This window comes from Coregonus clupeaformis, chromosome 17, assembly GCF_020615455.1.
Source record: "Coregonus clupeaformis isolate EN_2021a chromosome 17, ASM2061545v1, whole genome shotgun sequence".
Taxonomy (NCBI): Eukaryota; Metazoa; Chordata; class Actinopteri; order Salmoniformes; family Salmonidae; genus Coregonus; species Coregonus clupeaformis.
The window spans coordinates 33,842,327-33,858,539 of NC_059208.1; the positions used below are offsets into that span (position 1 = coordinate 33,842,327).

The 16,213-nt window shown below is 40.9% G+C and overlaps 1 protein-coding gene across 1 annotated transcript; it reads right to left on the bottom strand.

Moving 5' to 3' along the window:
• Positions 1 to 3,056: 3,056 nt before the first annotated feature.
• Positions 3,057 to 15,907, bottom strand: si:ch73-347e22.4. Its single transcript, XM_041902863.2, has 4 exons — positions 15,807 to 15,907; positions 14,238 to 14,293; positions 12,331 to 12,480; positions 3,057 to 12,218 (listed from the first exon to the last, which is right to left on the bottom strand). The coding sequence occupies exons 3-4, from the start codon at positions 12,430 to 12,432 to the stop codon at positions 3,168 to 3,170; spliced, it is 9,153 nt and encodes a 3,050-aa protein (XP_041758797.1). The 5' UTR covers positions 12,433 to 12,480; positions 14,238 to 14,293; positions 15,807 to 15,907; the 3' UTR covers positions 3,057 to 3,167.
• Positions 15,908 to 16,213: the final 306 nt, after the last annotated feature.

The window sequence follows — 16,213 nt, forward strand, 5'->3', positions numbered from 1 at the left end:
TAGTTTATCATCGCATAATAAATTGTACTGACACAAAAAGATCCCACCATGTAAAACGATCAAATTGTCTGTACCGACATTTCATGTTTCCACCACACCTGTCGTGATTATTTCTTATATGGCATGACTTTACTTGCCTAAAAACTGTGGTTACTGTGGAGAAACTTCAGAAGAAACTCGGCACAAAAGTCAAAGTCAAGATACTCCTGATCTAATGTCAACTTTTATTGTAAGATTACTGTAAATCAAAAGTAAAAAACAAACACATTTTGCATTGATAATGATACAGTGACATCTATAGAATGAAAACTTACCAGTTTAGAATCAATATAACTAATATTTTCCATCACATCTTTGTGTTAACTACATTTCAAACATTTTCATACTCATGTTGTACGTGCACACAGTGCCTAAAGATTCAATGAGTAATGCTTACTGAATGTCCAATGACATCTTTGACATTTAAAAATGACCGATTTACAATACTGTGCCAAAAAACACCCTTCACATTTCCAGAAATCAAAGATGGTTAAGTAATCACCATTACCAAACCATTGACTGTTTGGAAAGCAGATCTAACCGTTTCCCCAAAGGGCGCAACTTAGAGTGCGTTATCAAATGTACAATATATCCAATGTTAAACATTAAAGAAAACTAGAGACACTCATGGTGTTTATGTACAAAAAGAGAACAAAGAAAACGTTGCCAACAGCAGCAGGACAGATTTGAATAACTGTTTAAAGTATGACAAGTTTGTAATCTATTCAAAAGGCACATTTTTGCAGTAGTGTCCAAAAAAACTACTGGTAGAAAAACTAATTCCCGCCGGATACATTCAAATAGTATACACTGAGTGTACAAAACCTTAAGAACACCTGGTCTTTCAATGACAGACTGACCAGTTGAATCCAGGTGAAAGCTATGATCCCTAATTGATGTCACTTGTTAAATCCACTTCAATCAGTGTAGATGAAGGGGAAGAGACAGGTTAAAGAAGGATTTTTAATCCTTGAGACATGGATTGTGTATGTGTGCCATTCCGAGGGTGAATGGGCAAGACAAAATATTGAAGTGCCTTTCAACGGGGTATTGAACGTGGTATGGTAGTAGGTGCCAGGCGCTGCTGGGTGTTTTTCATGGGGGGGGGCGGACGCAACTCAATATTAGGAAGGTGTTCTTAATGTTTTGTACACTCAGTGTAAATATTAGTATAAAAAAATAGATTAACAAAGGTTAATATCAATGTTAAATGGATAATCCACTCCAGGAGTGAAACACCTGTCAATTTGGTGATAGTTTGTTATTCCCTATCTCCAATGATACACTATCACATTTCATAACACTTTTAAAAAGGTCCATTATGCAGAAATTGCTCTGGCATTTCCTGGTAGCAAAATGTTTTATAGTTCGCCTAATTTTAAGTTTATGTGACAAAATAAGCAAGTGTAGAAAATCATTGTACCATCCAAACCGCTTTTCAGTAACAAAAAAATTGTGTATTTTCAGCTGTTTGAAGCTGGTGTAAAATTAAGAAATGGGAAGCATAGAAATAGCGCACATAGAACATATCACCACCTTCCGGAGACATTTGAAACCCCACCTCTTTAAGGATAGGATAAAGTAATCCTTCTACCCCCCCCCCCCCCCCAAAAAAAAAAATTGTAAGTCGCTCTGGATAAGAGCGTCTGCTAAATGACGTAAATGTAATATCTACCCCCTCTTAGACTTGTGTTCAAAGAGAATTACAGATCTATAACTCCCATTTCTATGTGAATTTGGTCAGGTCACCCAAAGTGTTACATATTGCAGCTTAAACAATTACCTGTACTCCAGATCACCAAATCAGCCAATAGATGGTATGGGCATACTTGTCTAGAACACATCCATCTGTCTATTTCTTTCAAATGTACTCAAAGTACACAGTGCACCGTCAGAACAATATCCTTTCTTTCTCAACTACGTACCAATGGCCCTGCCAGCACCTTAGCAGCACAGGGCCATTGCGTTGCCATAGCAACCCCACTCACTCACTGTTTTGAGCAAGACACAATCTCTGCCAGGTTGAACATGGTGAGATTGTAACTCCTATATTGATAGTGCAGTGCTTCAGAGATTTTGCAGCTAACTAGCTACTTCACATGCTGATATTGACTTTAGTATTATTGTGTATAGCTATGTTTTCTAGTTAGCTGTCCAGAGTGAGCATATTGCATTGTGGGTTTTGTAGTCGACTTGAGCTCCAACAGATTTCCACAACAATTTTCAAGTTGCTTCCTACCTTATCATAACGGCAAATACATATTGCCGTTATTTAACAATGTAAATCATAGGAATTAGTGGTTTTGAGGGGATTATTCATTTACCCATTGCTATAGCTGTTAAGACAACCATGGTTAACTCAGAAACAGATATAGTACTCTTCAGATGTTAAATAACCAATACCATCAAAAACAATGATATACAGAGCATTCGGAAAGTATTCAGACCCCTTGACTTTTTCCACATTTATTTTAAAATGGATTAAAGAAAATGTTTTCCTCATCAATCTACACACAATACCCCATAATGACAAAACGAAAACAGGTTTTTAGAAATGTTTGCAAATGTATAATTTAAAAAAACAACAGACATACCTTATTTACATAAGTATTCAAAAATGTATGCACTCACTAACTAAGTCGCTATGGATAAGAGCATCTGCTAAATGACTAAAATGCACACAGCCAAGACAATGCAGGAGTGGCTTCGGGACAAGTCTCCGAATGTCCTTGAGTGGCCCAGCCTGAGCCCAGACTTGAACCCGATCGAACATCTCTGTGCAGCGACACTCCCCATCCAACCTGACAGAGCTTGAGAGGATCTGCAGAGAAGAATTGGAGAAACTCCCCAAATACAGGTGTGCCACGCTTGTAGCGTCATACCCAAGAAGACTCAAGGCTGTAATCGCTGCCAAAGGTGCTTCAACAAAGTACTGAGTAAAAGGTCTGAATACTTGTAAATGGGACATTTCAGTTTTTTATTTGTAATATATTTGCAAAAATGTGAAAAAATCCATTTTAGAATAAGGCTGTAACGTAACAAAATGTGGAAAAAGGCAAGGGGTCTGAATACTTTCAGAATTCACTGTACATGTACATTTGTGGAATTTTGAAAATATATATTGACTTTCACTTCACCCCCTTGGCATGTTGTAAGTAATGCTCATGTAGCTCTGAGACGTCGCTAAATGTTACCCAACAATCGGCACACTCAAAGCCATCATACCCCCGGTTTTTGCCCCTTGGTGTCACAAATGTTGTTGAGGCTCTAAAGAAAGCATCATCATTACCCTTAGACTTTTTCCATCTTTGAGGTGGTACATTCTGAGGACCTTTATCCAAGGGACAGGGTGAGGGTGGTTCATGAGTCGGCATGTGTGTGGTGTCTGTTTCTGGCGTACATTGAGTAGGTTCATCAATAAGGACACATGAGGAGGGGGATGAGCGCTGAGGTAGATCTGAATTGTTTGCCTCACAACAATTACCGCTAGGGCTGGTTCGCCCTTCATGTTCAAGGGACACTGTGTTACGGGGCGAGTCGTGGACTGAGAAAAAGCTAGTGTTTAGAATCTCTTGGGGCTCTTCTTCTGTGTCTGAAATAATGACCGGTGGCTGTGAGGATATTTTAGGGACGACATACAGACGATCAGGGTGAGGATACCTATATATGTTCCTTTTCTTTGACAGATGAAGACTAGGTACTGTCGTAGGGGATAGCGTCGTGACGCTCTCTCTTGGTTTGTTTGAGAGCTTGGAGGTCAGGGAAGCAGAAACAACATTTGCTGAACTGCTATATGTTTTCGTCCCCCCAATAAGATGGCAAACCTGATGGGCTTGGAGCAAGTCTGTGGTTGTAAATCTGGCATTACATTTTCTACAGTGATATGGAAATCGAAGTGGTTCCAATGGCCCTTCAGGGAGAGGGATAACAGGGCAGGCTTTGTGAGCCTTCAAGTGACTCTTTAAGGCTTGGTTACTAGGAAATGGGAGCTTGCAAGGGAGACAATAGTGCGAGCTAGCACCTCTGTGTAAAAGACGATGTCTCTCCAAATTTCTGAAACTGGTGAAACCCTTTCCACACGTGTCACATTTCAGGCTTTCGCGCGGCTGGTGATTTTCGCACAGATGGGTATTTAAGTCTTCTTCAATGACATAGGTTTTGGGACATAATGGACAAGCATAGGGTCTCTGCGCTGCATGTTCCTGCATGTGCTCCCTATAGGAGCCAAAGAAGCGAAACTCTAAATTGCACTGAGTGCATGAGAAGCTACAGTTTTTTTCTCTGTGTAGTCCCTGATGCAACCAGAGCTTGTTCCACCGGTTAAAGGATTTTCCACATTGTCCACATGAATATCTGTCACAAGGGGCATGGGTCTGTAAACGAGTGCGAAAACATGAAGGCTGTTTTACCACACATATGGAATTACAGCTCATTACAGAGGAGGAAGATAGGGCAGAATTTGCACACATGGAGGGAGAAGGTTGATTTATCTCTAACCCATTACCTGGGATCTGGTAAGCAGGTTTGGAGTTCTGTGGAAGCACATCTGAGGAATACTCCTCCATAGTTTCCAGAGGTGGCAGGGGCTCAGGCTCCTTGCATTTAGGATGCTGGTCATCAGTAGATAACATTTCCTGATTATCATTGCACAGAAAATCAATTTCAGTCACATGCATCTGATTTAGCAGAGATTGGGGTTCATGCCAGACCTCTGACAAGGACGAATTGCATGCCCTCTCCTCTCCACTTGATTTGCAGCAAACTTTACAATGAACACATAATTCAGGAATCTGATCATACTGTTGTCCACAAATCTCACAAAGGTTTGGCTTGTTATTAGTGTGTGTTTGCAGATGAAGAATGTACTGACACCAGTGACGATTAAGTTGTTTGCAAATCTGACATTTAAAGTACATCGGGGTATTAATCTGCCCATCAGCCCTTTGCTCCACCAGGAACCCCTCAATGTCAACCTTGTTTCCATCTCCTTCATCTCTAGCCTCAAAACACACTTTGGAGACTTGATGTGTGCGCAAGGATGAGAAGTTGCTAAAGGCCTGTCCACAGTGGTTACAGAAGAAAGGCATCTCTCCTGAGTGCATATGAGAGTGGGTTTTAAGTTCCCTAAGCAGAACAAAGCCTTTTCCACACACAGAGCAAGCATACGGTTTAACAGGCCAGTGTGTTTTTTCATGTGCATTGAAACTTGAGAACTTGATAAACATCTTGCCACAGACTTTGCAGGTGAAACGCCTCACTCCACTGTGTGTTTGTAGGTGCATCTTCAATGTGGCCTTATTGAAAAAAGATTTCAAACAAGTGGAGCATCTAAGGGATTTCCTGCCATTAAGAGTGACTGGGGACTCTATGTAATCAGCGTAAGGTTGAATCTGAATTTCTTTGTCTCTTCTTGTTTTATTAATCAAACTGAACCCCTTGGTGCCCTTCATGTGGATCTTGAAATGATCAATCAAGTCATCTTTATTTGGAGACTGAGTGACGCAACATGGGCATTGAATGGGCCCATGTTGTTTGTGGACTGAGTTTGAGTGTGAGTTGAGTTTGGAGAGCTGAGCAAAGCTCTTGCCACACTTCTGGCAACTGTAAGGCTTCTCACCTGTGTGAATGCGCTTGTGAATTGTGTATGCTGATATGTGACGGAATGAGCGACCGCAGAAATGGCATGACATAGGTTTCCTGGTCTTAAACTTGTGTTGGAGTATACTTGAATGCTGCAATTTAGCATGAGCTGTTAGGGGTTGATCGCCACAGTTGATCTCCTTCTCCGCATGAACTCTACTGTAGTCGTTTGTTACTGCTTTCACTTCTTGTACTCTACATTCTTTCTCTTGAGCAACACTTTCCAATGTGTCATTTTCTGTTAACGAATTACAGAGGCTAGAGTTGAATGAGAGTCCAGTGTTGTCAATGGAAGACTGAACAAACATCTCAAGCGTATCCCTGCAGTTAACTTTGGAGAGAGGTCTTTTGGATTTCACTTTTGTAGCCCATCCAGTTTTATTTCTCCTGCGTCTCTTCTTCACGCCAGTCACTTTATGAGGTAATTTTGTGAGAGGGGGTTTTAATGGGGTAGACTCAACTTGCTGGATTCCTTGTGTCGCCCCTGCATCAACAGAGAAAATAGTTTCTGAAGTTACTGAGGTCTCGAATTCTTGCACTGAAATACTGGGGGAATTAGTCACAATTGGGGAGAAAATGTTGCTGGATTCATCAATGATCTCCCATATGTCATCTTGCTGTTGTTTAAGAACAATGTCTTCAATCTTCATTGCCTTGGATGCTCTAGTGTGCCTTCTTGAAGTTGTTGACATTGGGTTGAATTTGTGCATTTTCCCTCCCTTAGAGGTTCCCTTTGATTTGCAGCCCGGTGTCTTATTCACAGAAAGTTCTCTGCTAGTGTTTGACTTCTGCTGTTCACATGTCAGCTGTTTTGCCATTCTCATCAAGGTACTTTTCTTGAATGGCCGACCTCGTTTCTTTTTCAGTGCTGCTATGGTGGTCTGTAAATCTAACCACACCCTCCCTTTTACAACTGATGTGGCCACTCTCTGTTCTTCCGCAATTGTCTTGGATTTTTTCTTACCCTTGTTCTTCACCCTCTGATTCTCTAGTAAGGATGATTCCAGTAATTCAGATCTATCACTAAGATCATCTTTAAGATTTAGAACATTTATATCTGTATTAACAAAATCAGCACTTCTGCTGTCAACTTTTCGTTTTCTGTGTTTTTCTGATATATTGCTGAGACACAGAGATGTTTCTTCTGGGGACATATTCATGCATTGCTGGTCACTGGGGGTGGATGCAATTTCTTGCACTCTTTTACCCTTGGCAATACGACCACCTTTTTTATGTTTTGGAATCACAGCACTGATTGGGTCTATTGCAATAGATATAAAGTCCCCTGCTTCATCTATAGGGACTTGTAAAACTAATTTGTCATCTGCTAATGCATTGCCATCTTTCCCCTGAGATTGGCTGGGTTTACTTGGTATATTCACATTGTCTGTTTTGAGTATTTTGCCTTTTTTCCCTTTGCCGTTCTTTTCTTTTCCCCTATTTTCTGGCCTTTTTTCTTCCTCAATTAGTTCCTCTTTTACAAATGCTGATAAGAATTTAACACACACCTTGTTGTCATCTGTGATATTCTTATCAAGACCTGTACCTTTTGGTCTCTGAGGTTTTATCTTCTTAGGAGGCCTCCCTATTTTATGTGACCTTTTCTCTATACAAACAGCACTCACTAATTCAGTAATCTGTCCTTCTGCTGCAATTGAGGACACTGTTGTTGATACAGGACTGGTAGGGTGATTGGTGAGATGTGATGTAACCGATAAAACTGCTTGATCTTGCATCAACTCAGTTGTGATATGTGAATTAGATTTGGAGGGCCGTCTGGAATGTCTTACATTGGATATTGGGCAGCTTGATCCAGTATTTTCATTCCTCACTTTGGAGCCTTTAGGAGTATCAAGAATATTCTGAACCTGGTCCACATGTGTGAAAGTGGTAGCCATTTCAGAATATCCATATTCCACTCCAAGATAAGGTTTTGAACTTGGTGGGGTTGGAATTTCAGTGGTCTTTGAGCTTTGTTTGGAAGGGATTTTCCTTTTCTTGCATGCCTTTGAAATATAGTTTTTTTGTGGGGGTGTGACATGTCCACTGTTCGATCCTGACTGTATCTCTGATGCCAGCAAAGCAACTTGGTTTGGATGTTTATTGGAGGTAAGAGTTGCTGCTTGTTCTGACATGGAAACATTGCTGTCCTCTTCTTTTCTATAATTTTTTGACCCCATACGTCGTTTCTGGGCTGTTTCCATATGATCTTCCATCACTGATGTCACTGTTTCTTTTTTATGTTTAACTACATAGTTATTGGTTTTTCCATCACTCTTTTCTCCTTGCTCTGCATGGGTAAGGTGGGGAGGCATTTCAAGACATCCAACTTCTGCTCCAAGAGTAGGATTTGAAGTTCGCATAGCTGCTCTTTTAGCATTTCCTGAGAGTGCTTTTGAAGGGAGTTTCCTTTTCCTGCATGTTTTTGGCTTATTTGTTATTTCCATTTCAGGCATGATATGTTCTATTCCTGATTCTGTCTTTGCCTCCGATGCTAGCAAAGAAACTTGCTGTAATGCATTGTGGTCATGCTGTTTTAGCTGGCAATCTGAGGTAGTAGATTCCACTTGTTCTGGTTTGGAATCACTGCTGTCCTCTTCTTTTAGCTTCTTTCTTGACCTCTTACGTTGATGTGGTTTGTGGGCTGCGGTTTCCAAATGATCACCTGTCACTGATATCACTGCTTCCTTTTCATGCTTTCCTACATATTTATTGATTTTTCCATCACTCTTTCCTCCTTTCTCTGCTTGGGTAAGGTGGGAAGGCATTTCAAGACATCCATATTCTGCTCCAATAGAAGGATCTGAAGTTAGTACAGCTGCTTTCTTAGCATTTTTAAAGAATTTACCTTTACTGCATGCTTTTGACTGAATTTTTGTTGCCATTTTGGGTTTGGCATGTTTCAAGTCTGATTTTGTCTTTCCGGGTGATAGAAAATAATATTGAGGTAATGTACTATGGTTATGCTGTTCTAACCGGTTATTCGGGGCGAGAAATGTTCTTTGTTCTGATGCAGCAACATTACTGGTCTCTTCTTTAAACTTTTTTTGTTGTCCCTTAGGTTTGAATGGTTTGTGGAGATCCTCAATCACTGAGTCAATCACTGCTTCCACTTGTCTTATTTGATCAGGACATCTATGTTCCACTCCAAGGGAAGGATCCAGAGTTGACACCTGTGGTTTTTCAACTTTTTGTGAAGATATTTTTATTTCTTTACAAATCTTGGAACTCTTCTTCTTAACTGTTGTGGATGACACATGCATTGTGTCAGATGTAGGACCTGAAGTTTGCATAGCTGCTTTCTTAGGATTTTTTGATAGGCTTTTGGAGGCAAGTTTCTCTTTCATGCATGTTTTTGACTTATTTTTTGTTGCCGTTTTGGGTTTGGCATGTTTCAAGCCTGATTTTGTCTTTCCGGATGACATAAAAGAAGATTGCGGTGATGTACTATGGTTATGCTGTTCCAACAGGTTATACGAGGCAGACAAGGTTGTTGGTTCTAATGGAGCAACATTACTGGCCTCTTTTTTGTGGAGATCCTCGATCACTGACTCTATCGCTGCTTCCATTTGTCTTATATGATCCATCTGTGGCACGTCAGAAGTTCTGGGTATGACATTCTTGATTCTGCCTGATTCTGTCTTTATCTCTGATGGCAGCAAAAGTGTTTGAGATAATGTACTATGGTTATTTCGTTCAAACATATTATCTGAGGCAGGAAAGGTTGAGTGTGCTGATGCAGAAACATCGCTGACCTCTTTTTTGAAAGACTCTATTACTGCTTCCATTTGTCTTATATGATCCACTTGTGGCACATCAGGAGTTCTATGTTCCACTCCAAGTGAACGATCCAGAGTTAATGCATAAACATTGCTAGCCTCTTCTTTTATCTTTTTTCTATGACCCACAAGTTTCAGTGGTTTGTGAATATCCTCAATTACTGACTCTATCACTGCTTCCACTTGTCTCATTTGATCCAAATGTGGCACATCAGGACATATATGTTCCACTCCAAGGGAAGGATCCAGAGATGGCACCTGTGCTTTCTCAACTTTTGGTGAAGGTTTTTTTCTTTCCTTACACGTCTTTGGATTCTTCTTCGTAACTGTTCTAGGTGTCAGGTATACTGTGTCAGATTCTGTTTTAATCTTTGATGGCAGTAAAGGCGTTTCCTGAGATGCACTGTGATTTTGCACCTGCAACTGGCAATCTGAAACAGGAAGGACAGTTTCATCAGATAATGGGACAACAGCCTTTTCAGTACCTTTTTTATTTTGAACCCCACGCTTCTGTGTTTTCTGGGAGCGTGGCACAGTTGGTGCTGAAGTCATGGAATATACCTCATCCCTATTAGTTTGGGTATGTACATCTCCCTGATGAACTCCATTTGTACACAGCAATTCTGATACACCAGAAGTTCTAGGCACCTGTTTGCATTTTCTTTTGGATCCAATGTCTTTCTTTGTTTCTTTACCATTCCCTGTAGAGACAACATTAGCCTTGGAAACTAGTGCAAATATTGGAGGATGTGGGACTGCAGTGGTCATGTTTTTGTTAAATGTTGTGTTTTTCTTCAGGGGTTTCCTGTATCTTAGGCTTTCCTGTTGAGGGAAAATCTCTGCACTACATAAAGGAATTGGAGAGACCGTTGAGGAGATAAGAGTTGTGTCCTCTGATTTGAGAATGGGTTCAATAAGATTGACTGGAACTGTTAAAACTGGTTGGGTGAGCATGTGTGTGAGGACTTGCATCTTTTGAACAGTTTTTGGGGTAGTTTTACATGTTCTGCTGGATTTTCTTGAGGGGCTTGCAGGTGAATTTGTTGCCAAGGTTTTTGTATCGGTCTTTTCCTTCTTTACTTTTGACTTTAGGGGGTGATAGGCAGGGAATTTTGGAACACACTCTTCAATCATGCCACTATTCTCTGTATCATTAGTTCTGCCTTCCTGTGCTATCGCTACCAGCTTAGCCATTTTAAACACTGTATTTTTCTTGAATGGTCGACCAGCTTTCCGCTTCAATTTGAGCACATCCTCAATACTCTTTAGTCTTGAGAGCTCTCGAGTTCTTGGAGTCATTTCCCCCTGGTTTCCTACACCTGATATGTTAGCAGTTACATTATCTTTGATTTCCCTCTTCATGTCACTTGGTGCCCCCTGGTCTTTTTGAGTGATAAACAAGTCAAAGCAATTTGACGTCATACCAGGACTTTTAACACTCCCTTCTGTAAAGTTTTCGACATCCAAGACAGAGGTGTCTGACAAGTATTTGGGCTCCATTTTTATATCAGATGACTGCAGTGGAGTTGCATCTTGAGAGAGTCCCAAATTAAATATTTCTTGGGGTGTAGCATTGCTACTCCTTGACTGAGTGGCGAAGAGGCTGCTCGGATTCATTCTGTTTCTTTTGAATGCCTGAGTCCTTCTATTTCCTCCTTTGGACGTCATTGTTTTATTTTTTGTAGGTCTCTTTTGTACTTTCAATGCATTCTCAGACGGCACCAAGGTGTTTTGTGTCAGAGCTTGTTCTATAGGAGAATCTTGCCCCTTTGTGGCAGTGGTCAATTTCAGCGCCAACACTTCTTTTATTTTTAATTCTTCAGCTTTTTGTGTGGTCTTTGAAGTTCTCGGTCTTCTGGAGGGTTGGTTAAATTCCATAGAAATACTTGGTCCAGCTATTTGAGATGCTGAAATTATGTCATCTGATTGTGCAATAGTAAGGTGGTTTGAAGAATCAGATGTTGAATTGCATCCAAAGCTTGTGTCACTTGAGGTAGTTGGGAGAAATTCTAGCATTTCATCCTTTTTCTTCTTTTTTGTTTGTTTGCATGAGGGTGTTAGAGTATCCTTATGGTGGGTCACCCTGTGTATGTCTGTGACATCTGAATCCCATTCTTGGGCAATTGCTAAACGTTCAGCCATTTTCACTAGAGTTTTCTTCTTATATGGCCGACCAGCTTTTCGCTTTTGTTGCTTTTCCATCACAGGCAAAAGAGAATTAAAGGACATTTTCTCTTTTCCTTTCTTGGTATCTGCAAGTGGTAACGTTTGATGGGATACATCAGCATAGGTTTTCTCATCCACTACCTCTCTTGAATATTGTGCGTGGTCACTTAGCGAAGAGGCTGACAGAGAAGATTGCTGTGACTCAAGGGCTGTGGGTGAAAGTGTGACATTTCCCTTTATGTTTTTTGACAGATTGCTTGAAAAGGGGGGGAAAGAAACTATAGTGCCAACATCCACTGCAGCAGAATCTCTACCTCTGTTCTTTTTTACATCAAATCCAGAAGACAAAATACAACTTTCCTGAACATTTGTTAGGCCCACAGGGCATAATCTTTGTGAGAAAGGGGGACACTTATCGTGGATGACCTCTGTTGCTCTCCTCTCTGTCGCCTTTCGTTGAAGATCTTGAGCCATGATCTTTGAATGACTGTGGATGTCCGAAAAAGGAGCAGAGCCTTCATCATTCTTCACCTTAAATGCTGCCATGCTCTTAGATGTTTTGTCAGTCAGGATTTCTTCTCCCACTTCTGTTCCCTTTTGACGAGAAATTAGAATGAGTACAAATAAGTGATTGTTATTGAGGTTGGAATAAGGTCTCTAAAACATCTATTGGAATAAATTCTGCTTTGTAATGGGGATGGCCCACCTTGTGTTCAGTGATTTGCTGACATGAACAGCTTGGTAAATTTCTAGCTGCATCTGTTGAGTAGTCTCCTGCTTCATCTATGCTGTCCCAACTCTCCTCCATGTTGTAAAAGGCTTCCAGGAGAACTTGGACAATAAGTTCATCTGCAGCCTTAATATGACAAACAAATATTAAATACATTGTCCACTATGTTCCAAACCGAGCAATCTAGAACACACAACCACCTACAGTTCATTCGGAAAGTATTCAGACCCCTTGACTTTTTCCACATTTTGTTACGTTACAGCCTTATTCTACAATGTATTAAATAAAACAATGTCCTCGTCAATCTACACACAATACCCCATAATGACAAAGCGGAAACAGGTCTTTAGAATTTTTTGCAAATGCATTACAAATACAAAAACAGAAATACCTTATTTACATAAGTATTCAGACCCTTTGCTATGAGACTCGAAATTGAGCTCCGGTGCATCCTGTTTCAATTGATCATCCTTGAGATGTTTCTACAACTTGATTGGAGTCCGCCTGTGGTAAATTCAATTGATTGGACATGATTTGGAAAGGCACACACCTGTCTATATAAGGTCCCACAGTTGACAGTGCATGTCAGAGCAAAAACCAAGCCATGAGGTCGAAGAAATTGTCTGTAGTGCTCCGAGACAGGATTGTGTCGAGGCACAGATCTGGGGAAGGGAACTAAAACATTTATGTCCCCAGGAACACAGTGGCCTCCATCATAGAAGAAGTTTGGAACCCCCAAGACTCTTCCTAGAGCTGGCTGCCCGGACAAACTGAGCAATCGGGGGAGAAGAGCCTCGGTCAGGGAGGTGACCAAGAACCCGATGGTTACTCTGACAGAGCTACAGAGTTCCTCTGTGGAGATGGGAGAATCTTCCAGAAGGACAACCACCTTTGCAGCATTCCACCAATCAGGCCTTTATGGTAGAGTGGCCAGACGGAAGCCACTCCTCAGTAAAAGGCACATGACAGCCCGCTTGGAGTTTAACAAAAGGCACCTAAAGGACTCAGACCATGAAAAACAAGATTCTCTGGTCTGATGAAACCAAGATTGAACTTTGACCTGAATGCCAAGCGTCACGTCTGGAGGAAACATGGCACCATCCCTACGGTGAAGCATGGTGGTGGCAGCATCATGCTGTGGGGATGTTTTTCAGCGGTAGGGACTGGGAGACTAGTCAAGATTGAGGGAAAGATGAACAGAGAAAAGTACAGAGAGATCCTTGATGAAAACCTGCTCCAGAGGGCTCAGGACCTCAGACCAGGGCGAAGGTTCACCTTCCAACAGGACAACGACCCTAAGCACACAGCCAAGACAACACAGGAGTGGCTTCGGGTCAAGTCTCTGAATGTCCTTGAGTGGCCCAGCCAGAGCCCGGACTTGAACCCAATTGAACATCTCTGGAGAGACCTGAAAATAGCTGTGCAGCGACGCTCCCCATCCAACCTGACAGAGCTTGAGAGGATCTGCAGAAAAGAATGGGAGAAACTCCCCAATTACAGGTGTGCCAAGCTTGTAGCGTCATACCCAAGAAGACTCGAGGCTGTAATCACTGCCAAAGGTGCTTCAACAAAGCACTGAGTAAAAGGTCTGAATACTTATGTAAATGTGATATCAGTTTTTATATTTAATACATTTGCAAAAAATTTGAAAAACCTGTTTTTGCTTTGTCAATATGGGGTATTGTGTGTAGATTGATGAGGGGAAAAAAAAACGATTTAATCAAGTCAAGGGGTCTGAATACTTTCCGAATGCACTGTATATGAGTAGCACTTATATCGGTGCTATTGTATGGAGAAAAAAATTGAATGTTGGCAATGGCATCATCATGATTAAAATAGCCTTCTAGGCTACATCATTTATAAAAAATATAAAATGTACTCACTGCAGATCATATCCAGACTCCTTCAGTTATCTGGGTTGCTCCTTGGTTGGCTATGGCTAAAATATAAGAATAAATACATTATTATATAACATTTGTAAATACTGTAACTTTTGTTGTAGAATGTCTAATATAATATATAAAATGATGGACTTTAGTACAGTATAATGTAGCCCAAAGGCCGGCAGATGCCGATATTGAGTAGTTCCATCCAACCGTCCAAAGGGAATCTGTGCAACCGGCTATACACTCGTATCCCCCATGGACCGGTTCATACATAAAACATTCTCCATTCAGCTGCAAAGGCGTCAATGTTGCGTATCGCATTCAGCCAATCAGGTTGCAGCATTCTGTATTTTCATTACTGGTAGTGATAGTTCCAAAACGCTACCGTGGACAGGGACCACAGATTCCCTTTGGACGGTAAGATGAAACTACTCAATATCGCATTAGCCATGCCACTGTAGCATGGTGGTGGAAAATGGTGTTTCATAAAGAAAGTATGCATATTTCTCGCGATTAAGGCGGAAATCGACGCCTTCGCAGGCTGAATGGAAAATGTTTAATGTACGAACCGGTCCACATGTGTGTATAGCTGGCTGCATAGATTCCCTTCGGACGGTAAGATGAAACAACTCAATATCTCCATCTGCCGGCCTTTGGGCTAGGCTAAATATAATGCAGCAAATAGTGTGATTTACTATTAACCAAATCTACCCCTGCACCCTCCTAAATGTTTAAGTCCAAGAAACACATGCATGCTGCTGACAACAACAAATGGTCCATATTATTGTACATATTGATTTTGTGAGTGCACACTTCTCTGATTAAAAACCTCTTAAATGTAACAAAATGTAATTTACCTAATCCCCAAAAGTAATTATTTATCATGAGAGGGCCATAAACAATAACTAGTAATACTGCATACTCCAAGAAAGGTTAAAATCTCACCTTTCAGGTAAAAATAGTTATAGATTGCTGAGGTGTAGTCACTTTTGAGGACACAAGCTCAAGTACACAGTACAAATATGATACCAATATTAAATATTTTATGATGTATTTTCTATTCAAATAAGGCTTGAAATTACTTATTTTTCTCTAAATATAGTATAATCAATTTATAAACCCACTAACTATAAGAATTCACCTTCCTTATAACTGTAAAATACATAGTTGTATATTTAGTGTCTGAGAAATGTTGCATATTTTCTAAAGGTCTCTTGATCAAAACGTCTGCCCCGGTCGCTGTTAATGTCTGGCAGAGCTCTAGCTTGGCTTCCTGAACTCGTTAGGAACTCGCCTTTCATCTCATATTAATAATTCGGGATGTTGGCAATGATGCCCTTTATATACTTCCCCCAATCAGATGATCTCATGGATACCATTGTTATGTATCTGTGTCCAGTATGAAGGAAGTTTGCGGTAGTTTAACGAGCCAATGCTAACTAGCGTTAGCGCAATGACTGGACTTCCAGTCATTGCGCTAACGCTAGCTAGCGCAAGGATACCGTCACCATACATTCCCACTCCCCCCCCACCCCCCACCCGTTTTGTTTGCATGCATGCACGTACCATTAGCTAGAACTGTGAACTCTTGAAGTCTCTGATCTGCAAAATTACTGCAAAATTACGAAGTCGAGTAAAATTGTGGCAACAACGTCAAAGACGTCCATTTCGACGGGCTTCTTCTTTGGTATTATGGCGGTCCGCAAACAAATGTTAGGTGCATTCCGCCACCTACTGTATTGGCTGTGTATCAGCCTACTAATCTGTATTATGAATTCGTTACACTTTGTGGAAAAATTGCCCTACCAACTAACCCTACACCCATTAAAAACCTCACCACTACTCCACTACTTTGGCCCTATCTGATCCTACACCAGCCTGGGAGGACAGGACACTATCATTCAAAACACCTTAACTCTTCTGGAGTAAAATCTTGTTCACCCAAGTACTTCTCTGCAGCTGATGCCACAACA